Raw genomic sequence first — 19,912 nt, 5'->3', positions numbered from 1 at the left:
CCGATTCAAGCCGAGAATCGAGAACCAGACTAAACCAATCTTACCCGACTGTATCAAGGGCTTGTTCACACAAAGACCGATTTGGTTCTCAAGAAGAACCCATTTTGAACCAATTCAAAACAAATTCTTAAGTTTTTTTGAAACACTTTCTCATTTCTCACTTTCTGCTTGGCCTTTTGTGTGCTTGTCTTGCGGGAAATTTCAGTACAAAACAAACATGTTCGATTTTCAAAAAAGGATGATACCGAAAAAAGGAGCAAGTTCTAGACTTTGGAACTGCTGTTAAGTTCAAGATCGATTCTAGAGAGTCAAGTTTAGTTCTTGGTTCCAAAATTTGAAAACAAACTTTCACAATGCAGGTCTCAAATTCTTTATCTGAAATCTACCCCGTCTAGAACTAATCACCCATACAATATTTGGTCATATAATTGTGATGCCCAACTTTGTTCTTACTCATGACCGTGGACTCGTACACTTAAAAGACACAATAAAAATATTAATGCGCCTACAAGTTTAACATGAATATGACAATCACAAGCATCCAAATCTGGACATGAACAAATGTAATAATGAACTAGGCAATCATATAACCCGAAGCGTCTAAGAATCTTGTCGTCTCTTAGTTACTTTCCTCGCCATGCTTATCAACAATCTCATGAAAACGAATGCTTCTACTACCTATAATTTTTTTATTCTTTCAACGATGTGAAATGACATGTGCCACATTATCCCATTAATCTTTTCATTAGATAAGATTAAACGACATAATCATACCGGTTAATCTAATAATATTTATATCGTTGAGTGCCGTCAACTTTGCTCAGGTGAATGGAGCAATCTTCCAAAACACGGACAGGTAGCAACCCAGAAACATCCATTATTTCTTTAATTCGCAGTTAAACCATCAATTAAATTCGGCAATTATTCAGCCAATATTTTACATACCCTTATAGCTATATATTTGATTCATTATTATTTAAGATGGGGAATTTTCAATAATTACAAAAAAGTGTGCAAGCCAAATTACATTATTGACATGCGAAATGACGTGGCAGATCGTATAAATTGGATGTTAGACATGATCGATTGATTTATTTAAGCAATCACTCAAAGTATCATAGCACTTGATATATCAATTTTATAGGACAACAAAGAAAAAACGAGTACTTTTCTACTATTATTTGCACACATATTAGTGATTTCCAAGTCAAAATTAAAATTCCCCCATGACCTGCAATACCCTTTTCTTTTTTTCTCTCTCCAAAGGCCGGCAATACCTTCAACTATACTGTTCATACAATTATAAGACATACAAATAAAGAAAATCCCTCCCCCGGATAACATATGCTCACGTAGGGTTTTCAGACAGCACACATTAAACCAGCCATTAATGCAACAAGCTATATGTACATGAAATTTTTAAGGAAGTAAAATGAATTGCACAAGAACCCACATTTCCACAATTCCGATTTTGAATCCAGAGTGCTCCATTCCATTGCAATGAATGAAATTCTGAAAAGAAACTGAGAAGACATCAAGAAAATGGAGATGGAAAAACAGAGGACATTTTCATTTTCTTGACATTTTCCTTCCCTTGTTTTTTGCCTTTTTTGTGTGCTCGGGTAACAATAATGAAGTCTCCAAAACAGACCTTCTCACGACTCCAAAAAGCCCGTCATTCTAAGAATTGAATCCCGCACTTCGCTCAAATATCTCCCCTTAAGCAACCTCCCATGGCTGAAGCACACCGAGGACGCCATCCTCGCAGCTACGCGCTGCCCGATGATCAAGTGCGGCGGCACGACCACCCCTTTGTCGTCCCCCTCCTCAAAAGCATAGTCAGATTCAGGGGACCAGACAAAAGTTTCCGGGATATCGACGGGTGGCGAATTCGTCCTTCTCTTCTTCTTGGCCTTCTTCTTCTTCGATCTGCCTCGCACCCACGAGTTGTTGTCGTGGATCGGCACCACCATTGTATGGCAGAAACTGTAGTAGTCCCGTTCGTCCTCATCGCTGCTCCGATCCGGGGTTGCCTGATCTTGATCGGTGAAAACTACATCGGATTCTTGAAACTCGATATCCATGAAGATTGAGGAAAGAGAGATGGCAAGTGTGATAATATGAACAAGGGACAGAGGTGGAGGTTTTGAGAAGGATGTATTGATGGTGAAGGGTGGGAATGGGAGGGATTTATAAGCGGTGGTGGAGGGAGAAGAGAGAGGAAGAGACAGGTGAATGAATTTGGAGAATCTTAAACCGTAGTGAGTACGCTTTGTGATTGCTAATGATGTTTCGTCAAATGTAAGGGGGGCGGGGGGGGATTGAGTGTGGTCTCATGTATCTTTTCCCTTTGTCTTGGTTTCTCTCTCTACAAGTTCTTGAGTGCGGGGTTTTCTTTTCTTTGCCTTCCTTTCTCTCTCTTAAGTCGGCTGCCTAAATGAAATAGCTCCCCCCTTCCTTACGGCTCACGGCTGTTTTGGTTTCATACCTTGTTTAGTTATTCAATTGACCTGGCAAAAATTACTTTCTTTCGTGCATAACCTATCTTCATCTCTACTAATGGTTGACGTGGGATATATTTTTAGAAAAATTTTGTCTACATTACGGATTTTGATTTGATTAACAAGTGACCAGTTAATTATACAAGTAGTTGTCATATTATGGCACATGATTAGTACTTGACTACGAGTATGTACGGCATAAGTTAGTTGAAAACTGAAGTACTTTCCTACATAAAGGATATATGGGGAAAAGCTAGCAAAAACTCTAAATTAAGATAATTGTGACACATTTATCCACAATTTTTTTTGTGATATCAAAAATACCAGACTATGCCCATTGTGACACATTTACTCTAAACTTTTTATTGTGACATAAGAAATCCCAAACTTGTACATATGCATTTACGCCAAGATGCCATCATGTGATTTTTCAACTAAAATAACGCCATGTTTATTTTACTTAGGCCACGTGGGTGCCATGTTAACATTGTTTGCCTTCCGGCTTCGATATATGTAGATTTTTAACAATGCTCTTTGATGGAACCTTGACGTAGGGTAAATGTGCCACAAGGTACAAGTTTGAAATTTTTTAGTGTCAAGTTTGAGATAAATGCGTCATAGTGTGTATATTCTAGTTTTTCAAAAATTTTAATTCCCTTTTTTCTTTTTCTTTTTCTTTTTTCCTCTACCCATTGTTGGGCCTCCAAGGTCGGCCGCAAGTACGGTCCACAAGCTTGAGGTCGGCGAGGCTCGAGCTCACCCCCGGCCATCCCCGATTGGTCATCATGGAGGAAGAAGGCAAAAGAAAAAAAAATAAAAATAAATATTAAATATAACATGTATTTTTAAAAACTTCAAAAATTGTCCACATTAGAGCTAGTCATACCACAGAGGATGTGCGGCGTCCATGTCAGTAATTTTCGGTCAAATGACGGTGTGAAATATCAAATTAGATTTTCCTTACGAAATAAAATAAATATTTTTCAATTCAAAAAAGTATTACCATTTTCCTAAAAAATGAAATATTGAAAAATATTTTTAAAAAATATCACATTTTTGCATAGGCAAACAAAGTGGGGCTCCATTTTTTTCACGGGAAAAAAAATTCTGGAAAACATTTTCTCCAATTTGTAACGTTTGAGAGGCGAATAATGTGTGGTCAAAGAAAATATTTATCGGTCAATAGAAAATTTCCTTCTAAAATTGAGAAAAATGATTTTCACTTTTCAGAAACGGAAATCATTTTCCTCTCTTTCTCAAGCGTCTCTCATCCTCTTCCACCGTCTCTCACTCCTCTCAATTTCTCTCTCTAAAATCCCTTCACTCCCTCTCTCTCTCTCTCTCTCTCTCTCTCTCTCTCTCTCTCTCCCCTTATCCTGTCCCAAACCCGCTTCCGATCTCAACAGTTCCTTCGCAACCTCAGCTCTACGAGGAGTCGCCAAATCCCCTGCGATCTTTCCCGTTGTCCGATCATTCAGCTCGCAATCAGCGTCCGTGCCCGGATCCGCCCTAATCGAAACTGCAGAACCCCCTCGACCTCCAGTTGCCCTTCCCCTCAGATCGATCAAGACCACATCATCTTGCCATGCCCTCCTCTTTGATCGTCATGGCGGCCGTTTCGGCCCACTTGTCTGTGTTTGGAGACGGCAATGAACGGAGTATTGAAGGCGGTGCCAGATTTTGCTTTTTCGAAGAAGGCCAAGACGACGCTGAACAATGCATGGGAGTGATGTGTTCCGAGGGCCTGCTGATTTCTGAAAAATGACATATTGAAAAACACTTTCAAAAAATATCACATTTTCGCGAAGGCAAACAAAGTCTTAATATCATCAATTTCTCCCCGATCTTTCCTTCACCTCGTGCTATTTGACCACCTTTTCCCCAACATTTTACTTTCTTTCGTTGAATTATTTCGATCCACCCGATCTTAGTCAAATGTGAATGGTTAACGATGGTATCCATGATAGCAATATCGACCATTCAATGGGCGGTGGGATAGCAAGTGTCACGACAATAGTTGTGTCGGACTCGAGAGGAAGCTTTTTCTTAATATCTAAGTTTAAATGAACGGTATAGTTCTATGGAATTATATATAAAAACTTGATAATCATTTCGAAACTGTCATGAACGTCAAATCGCTATGTAGGAAAAAATTGTCAGAAAAAAAAACATAAGCATACTATACTTTTATCAATTCAGTTATAAATCTTTTAATTTTATCGATTCAGTCCTAAATTTTTTATTTTTTGTCAATTCAATCCTAAACCTTTCGATTTTATAAAAGTATAAACTTAAATCGTAATTCATTTACGGAAAGAACGTAATAGATATGAAAGCAGTGCAACACGTGTGTTGTGACGTCACGGGTCTCTGTCTTGAACTTTTATCCCATCGGTATTTCAGGCCAAGCGGGAATATAATCAAAGTCGTTTTCTTGACTCGGTTTTTCTTTCTTGAGGCTTTGATTTTATCGGTGAAAACTCCCATTCCAAGTCCATTTCAAGAAATCATGGAGCAAAGGGGGAATATTCCCTGAAGTTCTCAATCAAATACTAGGAATGCATAGTGGTTAACACGCTAGAAATTGTTCGACTGTGGATGACAACAAAGTCTCCTTTGTGCATATGGAAAAAGGGGGAAAAAGAAGTGCGAGAAAAGTGCATGTGGAAAAAGGTCCAAAAACAAAAAAAGGTGCGAGAAAAGTAGAAATAGTATTTGCAGTCATGTACGTCAAGTACCCTAATTAGCACATGTAATCATTGTGTTGGTCCACAACCCCCTCCCCCCCCTCTCTCTCTCTCTCTCTCATACGGGAAAAAATTTTAGTTTATCATGCCAATGATAGAAATTAAAAAAAAAAAAAAAAAAGGATATGATCACTGAAGGCCTTAAAACTTGTCAAGAAAATATAGTTGAGTTTCAAAAATTTTCAGAGAGTGCATTCAAGTCCTAAAATTTGTCAAATTGATATAGTCAAATCCTTTTAATTCCGTCCAATTCTGCTAACAAAAAATACTGATGTGAAATTTTTTATTTACTTTGTCTCTCCTACGTGGCTAAAACAAGAATGATCGGTTCAAAATGATGTCATTTTGGTCCAAAATTGATTTTTAATATATATTAATCAGATTAGATTAGAAAATAAACTAATGAGTCGCCGCTGCCCCTCGCCCCCCTCGCCCAAAAAAAAAAAAAAACCATCTTTGGAAGTGCAATTTAAAAACAATCAACATGATCCGGGGAGGGCTTGCAGGCCCTTATCCGTGGTCAACCAGGGTCACCGGCCACTGGCCGAGGCCTGGTGACCCCGATCGACCCTTGTCCCACCATCGCTGGCCCTTCCGCCGATGGTGGGGGCGTCAGCGAGGGCCTGCATGGCCCTCGTTGGTTTTGCTTCAATTTTTTTAGTTTATTCTTATGATATTATTTAATTAATATATTAAAAATTATAACTAGACCAAAATGATGTTTTGGACTTATCTTTCTTGTTTTAGCTACGTCAACACCACATAGGAGTAAAAGTATTAAAAGATTTCATGTCAATATTTTTCGTTAGCCAGATTGGATGTAGTTAACGGAAGGACCCGATTGCACCAATTTAACTACTTTTAAGACTTGATTGTACTTTCTAAAAATTTTAGGACTTAACTGCATTTTCGTAATAAATTTTAAAACTTCTAGTACACATATCTTAGAAAAATGAGTGGATTATTTGATGTTAAAACTTAAAATCTTGTGATTTTACGTGAACGTGGATACCAATAGTAGTTAGGCTAATTTTGTATAAATGAACTTTAAAGTATTCATTTTAGTTTTGCTTTGACCAAAGAACCATTTTAGCATTAGGAATAGGAATGCCAGTCCACATTATGCACTATCTTGTTGCAAATTTACTTGGGATGATGAGATGACAAGAGATGTAAAAAAAAAAAAAAAATTCACAAGACTAAGTCGAAGTTAATCGAGTTGATTAAGGGAATCGTGAGGTGTTTCCACTCTCTCTTTGGTTACCACACTCCCTGAATTAGTGTTTTGATAACAATATCCCTTGTAGGCCCTACCTTTTAGAATATCGTATCCATTAACAGATTATTAAATTCAAACGTGGGCCTCATTTTGGGTTTACTTTATTCTTTTTTTCTCTTTTTCTTCCCTATCTTTCTCTTCTCTCGCTCTTTGCGTGTTCCTCGTTTCCCTCCTCCCTGCCGTCTTCACATACATTCTCCACCGCGCCTCCGACCCCAAGGATCCATTGGCCATGTTGTTTCCTCGCTTCGCCATCTTGCCACTCTTTGGGGCCTTGACCCGCCATTATCAAGACCTTCTCGACCATCGTTTATTCTGCCTCAAAGGCGTACATGATTGGCGAGGCGTAGCTTGAGCCCACTATGTGCCTAAACATTTTGAAGACGAAGATCCAACCAATGACGATGAACTTAAGAAACTTGAGAGAGAGAGAGAGAGAGAGAGAGAGAGAGAGAGAGAGAGAGAGAGAGAGAGGGGGGGGGGGCAATCCCACGATGCTCTCAACGATGCTCTCAAGGTGAAAAGGTTGCCCCTTCATGGCGGAGTAGACGATAGTCGAGAAGGTCTCAATGACGGCGAGTCGAGGTGGCGAGGTGGAGAAGTGAGTGAACGGCATGGCCAATAGAGCCTTTAGGGTTGAAGGCGTGGTGGAGGATGTACGTGAGGAACACCCAAAGAGAGAGAAGAGAGAGATAGGGAAGAAAAATAAAAAAAGTAAACACAAATTGGGGCCCACATTTTAATTTTATAATCTATTAAGTGGGTATGATAGGGTCGTGCTTTTTCCGCTCTATTTTTGGCTACCGCACTCTTTGAATTAGTATTTGACAACAATATTCCTTGTGGGTCCTACTTTTTAGCTTATCGGCCAAAGGTTAAGGTCGCCAAAGTTGGCCGTATAGACTGAATTGGCACAAAAACAAAAATTTTAGTACTCAATTGATAAAATAAAAAAAATTAGGATTGAATTGACACCACTGTAATAGATTTAGGACTTTTTTCGATAATTCTCCCACTTACTCAATGATTGTTTTTGTCCAATTGTTTTCAAAGAAGTCAAGCAATGGGCGGCCGTTCATCTTTCTACGTAGTAACTTGGAGCAGAAGCTTAAATGCATCTGCCGAGGCACTCACGTTGAAAATATTGGTGCCTTTCTGGGTGCAATGACTTGCAAAGAACTCGTCCACTGGTGTAATGGTTTACAATGGAAGATATCAACTTCACAAGGATTAGGGTTTTCAAGTCTACAAAGATTCGGTTCGCGCGCTGTACTGTGCAACAGAAGGAAGACAAACCATCTGGTTCGATAGTGAACAGTTCAGCTTGCTTACCTTAATTAATTGGAATGCTGCGGCTCTAATCATGTTGCTTAATCAACCCTTGATTATGACTTGATGAGCCTGAAGCTTGGCATGAACTGGGTTGCTGTCGGAGTACGAAAAAGCTACAGCTTGGAGCCAATGGGGTTTGGTCTTGCATTGTCAGATTGATTTAAATGCATTGTGAAGCATCACGGCTGGTATACAATTTCTATATTTGGTTAGATACTTCAAGAGATGAGATTGGGGTTATCAAGTATTCTATCATCCAGCTTTTATGGATTTGCTCCAATTATATAGGCGGAAACCAAACACCAAAAATGATAAAGCTATCCTAACCACCAAATGTGGCCTAAGCGTACAATAATTATCTGATTCTCTTAAAAAAAAAATTTGAAAAAAAAGTTTCTTATGTAACAGTGTACCTAAACTTAGGAGAAAATACCAAAAAAATCATAAATTTATTGCATTGGTATCAATTTAGTTTTAAACATTTCAATTTGACCAATTTAATCCTAAAACTTTTCACATCGGTATCAATTTAGTCCATTTGATCAATTTTGGCTGGAAATCGCAAATATGGACGTTAACCGTCCTACGCGATACGACCGGCTCTAATGTGGATATTTATAAATATACTTTTATATTCTTTTTCTTTTTTCTTCCCCTTTTCTATTGGCCGGTGGCCGGTGAGGCTAGCCTCGCCAGGGAGAGGGCGAGCGTTGGAGAAGCCCCCCTCGGCGGCTACCGAGATTGACCCTCGCCCAAGCCGGGCAAGCTCGCGGGCTCAGTGCAAGGGTCGGCTTCGCCGCAGGTGGCAAGGGGGGCCTCATTGGCACTCGCCCTCGCCCTCGCCGACCACCTACAAACTATAATGTAGAAGAAAAAGGAAAAAAATTAATAAATGACATATAAAAAAATATTTCCACATTAGCGTCAGCTGTGCCATATAAGATGGTTGTCGTCCGTATTAGCGATTTTCGACCAAAATTGGTCTAATGTAAAATGATTTAGGGCTAAATTGATATAATTAAAATGTTTAGAACTAAATTGGTGCAAATACAACATGTTTAGGACCTTTTTGGTACCTCTTCCCCTAAGTTTAAGACTCTGATTTCTAAACCAATGAAATTAGTGAGATATGTCGCCGCTGGAAATTTGTTTGTTGATCTGTGAAACATATTTTGCCATGTAAAATATCTGGGAATAAATGGATTTCATCGCTCATCATTCTCTCCACAAGATTCTCTCTCTTTCAAGCCTAGCTTTCCCCAGGAGCTAGAATTTGTCAGTTTGCTTCCTTATAAAGGAGATGGAGAGCCTTATCGGCTTAGGAGACTTGTGAGCTCCCCCGGCTGAAAATAGGAGGAGTTCACGACAGAGACTTTGGAACAGTAACGTGGTACTCTCATTCAGGAACCTTTTCACTTCTACTAATGTGACAAGTTTGTCATTTATATTACGCCTACGGCAGCTATGTTATGACTCAAAATTCTACACAACTACCTATGTCGATGGCAATTCTGAAATGACCGTCTCGTCACCTCACATTATGAGGTAAAACTAAATTAGTTGTTTCGACCAAATATTGACTTAATAACTATCCCCGGATGTAATTAAAGATTTAAGTATTAAAATGAAGCCCTCTCCCGTGTTCTTCGCGACACTGCCTACCTACACTGCCCATGGAAATGGTCAACATCTTTATTGATTTCCTCCGCATCTCCTTTGATATCCACAAGTCCCACTTCCTTCTAATTTTGCCTAAGCTAGATCACTGAAAACTTAATAAACGGGAGAAGAATACCAGAATGTGCGAAAAATTATGTACGACGCTCACTTTAATATCAAGATTTTCAATCGGATCACTTAAGTGACAAATGGGAGAAAAAAATGATAATTTAAGTGTCTCCAGCGAGATATTGCCAAAATTAATACATGGAATTTATAATTAAACTTTTAATATAAAGTGAAATTATTTTAAAAAATTAAGTCCACATGGACTTCTCAACTTTAAAAAGGAAAAAAACCATTCTCCTACTCATTCAACTCTTCCTTCGTCATTGTTTCAAAATAACTCAAAAAATAAAATAAAAAAGACGACCGTTAATTTTTACTGCTTAACTTAGAGCAGAAGCTTAAATGCATCTGTCGAGGCCTCGCGTTGAAAACGTTGGTGCCTTTCTGGGTGCAAAGACGTTAAATTTACAAGGGTGAGGGTTTTCAAACCTACAAAGATTCGGTGTGCGCAGTGTATAGGGTAACAGAAGAAAGACAACCATTTGGTTCGATATTGAACGGTTCAACTTGAATTATGTTAATCGTTGGGACGTTCTGGCTCTAATCATGTTGCTTAATCAACCCTTGATTATGACTTTATGAGCCTGAAACTGCGCATGAACTGGGATGCCATCGGAGTACGAAAAGCTACAGCTTGGTGCCAATGGGGTTTGGTCTTGTATTCTCCGGTTGCTTTGAGTGCATTGTGAAGCATTGGTGCTGGAATGAAATTTTCTATTTTTGATTAAGACTTGAAGAGAGGAGATCGGTGTTATTAAGTATTCTAATGATCCAGCTTAGGCAAAATTAAAAGGAAGTGGGAATTGAGGTGATAAAGGAGATGTGGAGGAATCAGAGGAAATCGTTCAAAAAGTCTTAGAACTATAGCACTTTTGCTAATTAAGTACTAAACAGTTTTCCATTTTGCAAATTGAGTCCATATGGCCAATTTTGACTGAAAACCGTTGACTTGAATGCCGGTTATCCTACGTGGCACGGTTGGCGCTGATGTGGCCATTTTTCAATAATATTAATACATATTTTAATTTTTTTATTGATTTTTATTTTTATTTTTCCTTTCTTTCCTCATGTTTTCCTTCTTTTCTCTTATTCCCTTTTTTTTTCATTTTTCCTCAGCCGAACCTCGTCGATGGCTGGCGGAGGTGGCTAACATCAAGCTGGCCTTGCCCTCACCTGGGCTGCCAAGGGTTCTCGCTCGATTTGGCGAAGGGCCGCCAGGAGATCGAGAGCCTCGGGATTAATGAGGCCACAATGAGAAGGACATCAAAACGGACGATCGGAGATTGTGAGGAAATCGAAGGCTTTGAACTCGAATATCGCCAACGAGAAAGAACACAGAAGGGACAAGACTGAGAAAGGATTTTAGCGTCAATCGCCTGAGGTTGCATGATCTCAAGCAAGGCGGCCTGAGGTCGTGAAACCTCGGGTGAGGCCTGAGTCGCGCGGCTTAGGCGACCCCAAGCAGCCGTCGTGAGTTGTGAGATCTAGGCCTCGCCTGAGGTCGACCTAAAGTGAGGTTGGCGGCATGTTGTTGTCCACTTGCCGGCGGCCGAAGCCTCACCGGAAAGGCTCGGATTTTTGTAATTATGGAACTCTAGTGAGAGTTTTTTTTTTTTTTTTTGGGTCAATACTATAGTGAGAGTTAAATCGCAAGAAAAAAAATGTCTATTTGCATTCTAGAAACACAACATTGCAAAGCACCTCCAGACCTTGGGCGAAAGGCATTTGGAAATGCAATTACATTTCCCCAAAACTATCCAAAAAAATTGACAATTTGGCCGTCCTTCAAAATGTTGAACCGAACGGGGCCTCAAACTCGTGAATACATGCCTGAAGCACACGAAGCGCAACAAAGAGAATGTCTCAACATTTCATTAATTTTAAGGATATGTTATCGTTGCATGAACTACGAAGCAATTTTCATAAGTAAAAGCCTAAAGAGAAAAAAATTCAAACTATAAGAAACAACTACATAGTTATACGAACTAGAAAAATTTTACAAAAAATGCTATCTATAATCTAATACAATCTGATCTGATTTGCTGGCCACCAAAAAGATCAAACTAAAATATCGAATGTTCCATTATAATCGCTAAAATAAGACAAATAAACAAGTAACGCATCAAATCATAAAATCCTAAATCAACTAACGAAAAGATGTAAAATTGAGCACTAAATTCTGTGGGGACAGACTACTACTGGCCAACTAGCTGTCAATGACACGGTTAAATATCATTTAACTACCAATTTTGCCGATTAATTTTAATATATCGCACATAAGTTTCCAAGCTGTATATTCATAAGCTTTGGAAAAATAGTAAAAAAAGTCTTAAACCTATTGCACATGTGTCAATTCAGTCGTAAACCTTTCAATTTTGTTAATTGAGTCATAAACCTTCTGACAATTGGCCAATTGAGTCATTCCGGCCAATTTTGACCTAAAATCGCTAATGCTGATGTCGGTCGTTCTATGTAGCACGGCAAGTTCTGACGTCCACATTTATTGAATTATTATTTTTTTCTTTTTTTTTCTTTACTTTTTTTCCATTGGCGAGCGAGAGTCATTGGCAACCGTCACCATATCCGGGCGAGAGCCTTCGCAGCCCCATCGGCCACAAACAAGTCATCCATCGACAAACTTGGGTGTGGGCCTTTGTGCCCTGTTCCGCAATCGGCCAAGCCCACCCGCCACGAGTAAGGCGGCCCTCACTCATATTTGGCCTAGCAAGGGCCTCGTAAGCATCCCGGTTGCTGGCGAGGGTCACCGGAGACTATCGTCGACCACAAAGAAATAAAAAAAGTAAACAAAAAAAAAATCAAAATAGATCAAATTTTTTTAAAATATAATTAAAAATGTCCAAGTCAATGTCAGTCATGCCATGTAAGACGACTTATAATCACGTCAACAATTTTTAGTCAAAATTGACAAATTATAAAAAGATTTAGGACCATATCCGACAAAAAAAAAATTATCAAATTAAAAGATTTATGACTGAATTGAAAGAATTTACTATTTTATTTTGGTAATTTCCTCATTTGCTTTTTCAATATACCCCGTGTAGATGTCATGTGGAAGCCTAAGAGCTTGCTTATCTGTGTGCATGAAATGATTCTTCATCATTTCTCGTGACAGCAAAGCCGACCCTATCAAACCCTAATTTCAAAGAATAATTTGGCCACTTGAAAACTTGGGTCCACAAGAAAATGCCAACTTTGTCTTGTCCAATAGGAAAAGTGCAAAGTTAGATAAATAATTTGAGAGTGACATCCCTTCTGCGTACAGATTATTATAGAACTATAACCCAATATAGGTTACAAGCCACGTGGAAGAATGATTCCGAAGAGAATAGTTTATTTACTGGTATTTTTGGGTCCACGTTTCACTCCTTGGGTTTGTTTGGTTTCTACACGTACAAATTCGCATACTGAAATATTAGATATTATTTCATCTATGATTAACGAAAAAAATAAATAAATTTTTGGACTCATCATCAGCTTCAATTCATCTGAGAAATGAATTGTTTCTCCATTCAACCGCATAGTTATATGGTTATTCAAGATGTTATCCCTTTGTTTGATTAGTCCTTTTCTCTATTGAGAAAATAAAAATAAAAATGAGAGCTACTTCTTTGAATACACAAATCATGAATATTTGAACAATTCCGTATTGAGCATGATCCCAACTACTCCATTGTCAATGAGGAACGACTGATCGCATTCATATAGGAATATGCTTATAAGACAGTTTTTTTTTTTTTTTCTACTTTAAGATTGACAACATACTGTGAGTGACAAAAAGTAGATAACAAATAATTGAAAATTACTGTGGGGTTCACTCCTTCAACTATTTGTGGCCCATCACATGCTGTTATTAACACAGTCATCAAAAATCTGTGATGCTACCAAAATCTATTCATACATCGAGGACCTTCGCCTGATGCTGGCAAGGCCGACCCCCGCTGGCCCTTGCCTGTTACCAGCCATCAAGAAGGGCAACCACCAGGGAGGAACAAGGGAGAAAAAAAAAAACTCCATCTTATCTCTTCTTATATGTCTTACCAACCAAATTGAAATTGACAAGTTCCCCAAAGAACTAGCATTCATCATGCCAATCCATTTGCACCCCAACAACCAACCACTCGCTTTCAAACTCATTATAAATCTTACTTCTCTCAAGTCTTTGGATATGAACGGGTCACGAACTATAACACATTCACACGCCCAAAACAGGGCTTAAACCAGTTGACTTTCTTCTCTCTCCTTCTTTTTCCCCGTTCTCATATGTCCCTCTCTCCTTGTTGCTTCCTCATCTGCGAAAGCAATTATTATAATTTAAAAACAGATAAATGCACACGCATTCTCTCTCCCAAAATAGAAGTTAACAAATGAAAAATGGACACTTTGAAACCCTAAATATTAATATAGAACACGTAAAAATCCTTATTTTATTATATTACGGGGCTGATCGGTATAATATTTGGTTCTGAAGAATCTTCTGGGCTGCGGTGTCGTCCGCGTAAGCCAGTGCATGAGCTTGACGTTAACTTATACGGTCCCCTCTCGTACAACATTGGACACGTGGTCGGTCGTCATTAGGATGTAAGTCGTGTGCAAACACGTGGCCTCGTGTGCTGGTCATTGATCTACGCGCGATGTGGGGCCCCCAGTCCATCTACCTTGAGAAAACCCTAAAATAATGGGGTCAATTATGTGGGTAATGTATGAGGAATTAGACTTCATATGTTTGATAAAATTTCCTTTCGTAAACAAAAATGAAAATGGATTTTTGTACTGCTTGTCCTAATTTTACAAATGTATGTATCCCGAAATTATTGTATAATCGGAATCAATTGGCTTTTAATTCTCTGAGTATTTGGCATGCATTCAAGCCGTATATTTGTGTGAAAATTAAACTTAGAGAGAGATGATTGACCGGTAATTTGCCTCCTCTTAATTTTGTAGAATTCACTTAAAATCTTTAATTATCAATATATCTTGAGCAATTGGTAATTGTTCTATAATGCGTGCAATTGGAAGACGTCACCCTTCCTAGATTCCAAAAAAATTTCAACATGTTAGATGTTTCATTGCCAAAGGTGCATTTAGTTCAGCATTTTGAAAACCCATTAGAGAAAATTTGGGGTGTTTGGCAACGATTCTTAGAGGGCTTTAAGGTGAAAGGCGGCTTTGGGAAGACTAAAAGCTCAATCTTGGCAGAGACCATCATTTAGTTTTGAGTATTTTCGGAATATTGAAGGACCCATTAATTAAAATTAGTGAGTTGTCAGTTTTGCACTCAAAGTCTTACTAAAAACCTAATTTTACCCCCTTTTAAAAAATGAAATCCTAGTGTACTGCACATCTTCTTGAGCGAGGGTGGTAGGTGAGGACCGACAAGGCTAGATTTTGCCGGCAAGGGACCGGTGCGGTCGCATGATCCAGGCAATCGTCGCCGGATGTGGCATGACCTCGACAAGGGCCGCTTGGCTCACGCCACCCAAGCGATGGCTGCCTAAAGGCTTGCGAACTTAGACAATGGCCCCTTAAGATCCCACAATCCAAGGGGATGGTTGCCTGCGGTAGCGCAACCCCAGGCAAAGGCTACTCGGATCATGCGACCTTCATCGAGGGTCGCAAAACCTTAGGTGGCCGTGGCTGCCTGGAGTTGCGAGACCTTTGTCGAGGGTCACACAACCCTAGGCTGCCGATGGCCTCTATTGCTAGATTTGACTCGCCGGTGGCCTAAGCTCTTCGCTAGAACTTGCAAAGGGTTTGATTTTTTCTTTAATAAAAATATATTTGGAGAATAAGAAATAATGTAGCCAAAGCCCTTTGCAATTTTTTTTTTTGGTTAAATACTACTCAACCCAAAGTTGCTTTTCAAAGGATTTTTTACCAAATGCCATTTGTATTTCCGCAAAAAGCCCCTTTTGCTAAAGCCTAAAGGTATTTGCATTTCTCCAAGGCCATTTTCAAAGCCGAACCAAACGCAGCCTAAGTCGTTACAAAAAGGTAAGGAAAGCAATTGGGCCGATTTAAGCCGGGAACTTGGAACCATACTGAACCGATCTTACCCGATTGTTTCAAGCACCGATTCACATATAGATTGGTTTGGTTCTTGGGTAGAACTGATTTTGACCCAATTCAAAATAAATTCTAAGTTTTTTTGAAACACTTTCCAATTTATCACTTTCTGCTTGGTCTTATGTATATTTGTCTTATGGGAAATTTCAGCACAAAATAAACATGTTTGATTCACAAAAAAGGATGGTACCGAAAAGGAACTAGTTATGAACTTTAGAATCGGCTGTTCAGTTCCGGATCTATTCTAGAGAGTCAAGTTTAGTTCTTGGTTCCAAAACCCGAAGACAAACATTCACAGTGTAGGTCTCAAATTCTTGATCTGAAATCTACCCGGTCTGAAACCGATCACCCATACAATACGGGTCATCTAATTGTCATGCCCAACTTTGTTCTTACTCATGACGGTGGACCCGTACACTTAACAGACACAATACAAATATTAATGCACTTACAAGTTCAACATGAATATGACAATCACAAGCATCCAAATCTGGACAAGACCAAACGTAATAATGAACCAGGCAATCATATAACCCGAAGCGTCCAAGAATCTTGTCGTCTCTTAGTTACTTTCCTCGCTATGCTTATCAACAATCTCATGAAAACGAATGGTTCTAGTAACTATGATTTTTTTAATTCTTTCAACGATGTGAAATGACACGTGCCACATGATCCCATTAATTTTTCCCTTAGATAAGATTAAACGACAAAATCATTCCGGTTAATCTAATAATATTTATATCGTTGAGTACCGTCAACTTTGCTTAGGTGAATGGAGCAATCTTCCAAACCACATACGGGTAGCAACCCCGAAACATCCGGAATTTATTTGGACATACAATGAAGAAAATCCTCTTTTTTATACATATAATATCAGTGATTTCTATTTAAAACTAAAAATCCCCATGACCTCCCAATACCTTTTTTTTTTTTTTTTGGTTCTTTGTAAAGACGGGCAATACCTTGAACCATACTGTTTGTACAATTGTAATTAAGATATACAATGAAGGAAATCCCTCCCTCAGATAACAGATGTTCAGATAGGGTTTTCAGACAACACACATTAAACCCACCATTAATGCAACAAGCTGTCTGTACATGAATTTTTAAGGAAGTAAAATGAATTGCACAAGAGCCCCCGTTTTACTCAATTCCGATTTTGAATCCAGAGTGCTCCATTCCATTGCAATGAATGAAATTCTGAAAAGAAACTGAGAAGACATCAAGAAAATGGAGATGGGAAAACAGAGAAGGACATTTTCATTTTCTTGACATTTTCCTTCCCTTGTTTTTTGCCTTTTTTGTGTGCTCGGGTAACAATAATAAAGTCTGCAAAAGAGACCTTCTCACGACTCCAAAAAGCCCGTCATTCTAAGAATTGAATTCCGCACTTCGCTCAAATATCTCCCCTTAAGCAACCTCCCATGGCTGAAGCACACCGAGGACGCCATCCTTGCGGCCATACGCCGCCCGATGATCAAGTGCGGTGGCACGACCACCCCTTCGTCGTCCCCCTCCTCAAAAGCATAGTCAGATTCAGGGGACCGGACAAAAGTTTCCGGGATATCGACCGGCGGCGAATTCGTCCTTCTCTTCTTCTTGGCCTTCTTCTTCTTCGATCTGCCACGCACCCACGAGTTGTTGTCGTGGATCGGCATCACCATTGTATGGCAGAAACTGGAGTAGTCCCGTTCGTTGTCCTCGTCGCTGCTCCGATCCGGGGTTGCCTGATCTTGATCGGTGAATACTACGTCGGATTCTTGAAACTCGAAATCCATGAAGATTGAGGAACGAGAGATGGCAAGTGTGATGATATGAACAAGGTACAGAGGTGGAGGTTTTGAGAAGGATGTATTAATGGTGAAGGGTGGGAATGGGAGGGATTTATAGGAGGTGGTGGAGGAGAGAGAGAGAGCGAGAGAGGTGAATGAATTTAGAGAATCTTAAACCGTAGTGAGTACACTTTGTGATTGCTTTATGATGTTTTGTCAAATGTAAGAGGGGGGGATTGAGTGTGGTCTCATGTATCTTTTCCCTTTTTCTTGGTTTCTCTCTCTACAAGCTCTTGAGTGCGGGGTTTTCTTTTCTTTGCCTTCCTTTCTCTCTCTAAGTCGGCTGCCTAAATGAAACAGTTCACCCTTATATGATACATGATTTGCGAACTTTCTTTCGTATGTAACCTATCTTCATTGCAAGTTAATTGGATAGGTATGGTTCAAATATTTGATCACCTATCCAAATCGACAGTGGTATATATAGGCTGTATACAGAAAAGAGTACACGATTGTGTATTTAAAAAAAAATCGAGCAAAAAATTGGGATATGGCTTTAATTGCGGCTTCTTGTGCTTCATGGTAATGAATTTTGGAATATGAAATGCATTGCATGGTATGAATGCTAATAAATTCATTAGCTTTCATTATCATGTGTTTTTGCGTTGGACAAAAAAGAAGTAATTACATCCAGGATGTATCTTGGAGTTGTTTCATGGATGTACAAGCTCTAATAATAACTAGATACAACATGAAAATACGGTGCGTATTACGGATTCGCATTTTAAAAGGTTAGAGAAGATGTACTGTGAAACTACAGTATTAATATTTGCATAGTGTAAAACTTTCAGATCTTTCCGGTTCACTAAGGTCCAATTTAGTGAGCCCCAAAATTCTTTCAAAAAATAAAAACAAAAAATAAATGTCAGTCCAAACGCACATGTGACCAAATTTAAAAGTGAAAATTTTTATGATTTTCCGTCAACTGCTGATTGAGAAAATTTTCCAAATTCGATTATATTCATATGAGTCGTATTAGTTTGTTAGCATATAACGATGTACTTCCATGAACACTTCTAATTAACTTGTAATTAACAAGAAATTGAGAGCGTGAGAAAAATCACGTCTACATTACATATTCTGATTTGATTACAATGAAGCACTTGATTATACAAGTAAAATAGATATTAAGTTGAAAACCGAACTAATTTCACGAATACAAATTATACAATGATTAATATGTGAATAAACCATTTAAGTGAAATATCTTTTTTTGTTAAAGTAAAATCCTAAATGGAAACTAAGTGTTCTATACATACAAGTATGAGAACTTTTTTTGCTCAAATAAAGAAAAAAATACATAATTAAACGGAATATTAGGGTACGTTTATATCACGGAAAACTCCAGATTTAGAAAATATTTTAACAAAAATAAGTGATATTACCGCTTAAAAAAATAAAAATAAAAATAAAAAATATGTTTATTACCTACAAAAATATTTAGGCATAAAATAATATCGATAATAAAAATATATTCAATTGGCTAATTTTTCTAAGCAATATAATTGATCATTTTTTTAAAAATATTTTTTAATTCTTGAATTTTTTTCGTAAATCTAACGCGCCCTTATTTTTATAATTCGAAAGAATCGGGGCATTTGGTTTGCATGTTTACTTGTAGACGAAGATCTCTTGATTTGACAATTGAATACACCCATTCCCATTACACATGCTACGCTCTAGCCTAAAGCATAGTCTACGAGATTGGAATGAGAAACCTGACTATAAATTAAAAACAAAAAAGTTATTATGGACACATGATCAAATGTTATACCATGTGTTTGAGGGACTACTTTTAAACCTTTTTGTTATATTCTTAATTACTTGTTTTATAAACATTATGTCTATGGACGGATGCGTAAATTAAAAATTTTCACTTTAGCTTTCACGTTTTCCATACAATACCCTTGGTAGTTTCTATTCTACAGCCGCCTAATCATACCCTTTTCGTAAATACAATTTCTTTACGTTGACTAATTTATTTTCATTGATTAATCATATAAATATTTCGCGACAAACTTAATTTTTCAAACATCAATTTCTTGCACATATATCGAGTTTCGTGAAATCGACATTATATCGAGCATCCGCCGTCACGCATAAACTTGCATTTCACAATGAACCAGATCAATCCCTAATTTGGTGGTTGATAAATAACTAAGTGGGTAATTACAATCCGCAAATTAAGGATGGAAGATACTGCTTGTGAACAATTTTCTTTGCGCCGAGCTGTACTTTTTTTTTTCTTAATTTAACCACGGGTTTGGGATCATTCATGAGATGCATTCCTAGATTTTCATAAATATCATTTAATTATCCTTTCCCTCCCTAATAAGATTTTTCCATCAC

The 19,912-nt window shown here is 38.3% G+C and overlaps 2 protein-coding genes across 2 annotated transcripts; both read right to left on the bottom strand.

Moving 5' to 3' along the window:
* Window positions 1-1,655: 1,655 nt before the first annotated feature.
* Window positions 1,656-2,084, bottom strand: LOC115753015. The gene has a single exon (XM_030691482.1). It carries the CDS (start codon window positions 2,082-2,084, stop codon window positions 1,656-1,658), a length of 429 nt encoding a protein of 142 aa, XP_030547342.1.
* A 14,608-nt stretch (window positions 2,085-16,692) lies between these two features.
* LOC115753023 lies at window positions 16,693-17,824 on the bottom strand. The gene has a single exon (XM_030691493.2). It carries the CDS (start codon window positions 17,507-17,509, stop codon window positions 17,078-17,080), a length of 432 nt encoding a protein of 143 aa, XP_030547353.1. The 5' UTR covers window positions 17,510-17,824; the 3' UTR covers window positions 16,693-17,077.
* Between the last annotated feature and the right edge of the window lie 2,088 nt (window positions 17,825-19,912).

Source organism: Rhodamnia argentea, chromosome 9 (genome assembly GCF_020921035.1).
Source record: "Rhodamnia argentea isolate NSW1041297 chromosome 9, ASM2092103v1, whole genome shotgun sequence".
NCBI lineage: Eukaryota > Viridiplantae > Streptophyta > Magnoliopsida > Myrtales > Myrtaceae > Rhodamnia > Rhodamnia argentea.
Note: the sequence above shows the minus strand (reverse complement) of the source record. Positions and strands in the feature narration are given on the sequence as shown.

Coding starts and splice junctions, on each gene's coding strand:
- LOC115753023 (XM_030691493.2), bottom strand. CDS start 17,509: ATGGATTTCGAGTTTCAAGAATCCGACGTAGTATTCACCGATCAAGAT.
- LOC115753015 (XM_030691482.1), bottom strand. CDS start 2,084: ATGGATATCGAGTTTCAAGAATCCGATGTAGTTTTCACCGATCAAGAT.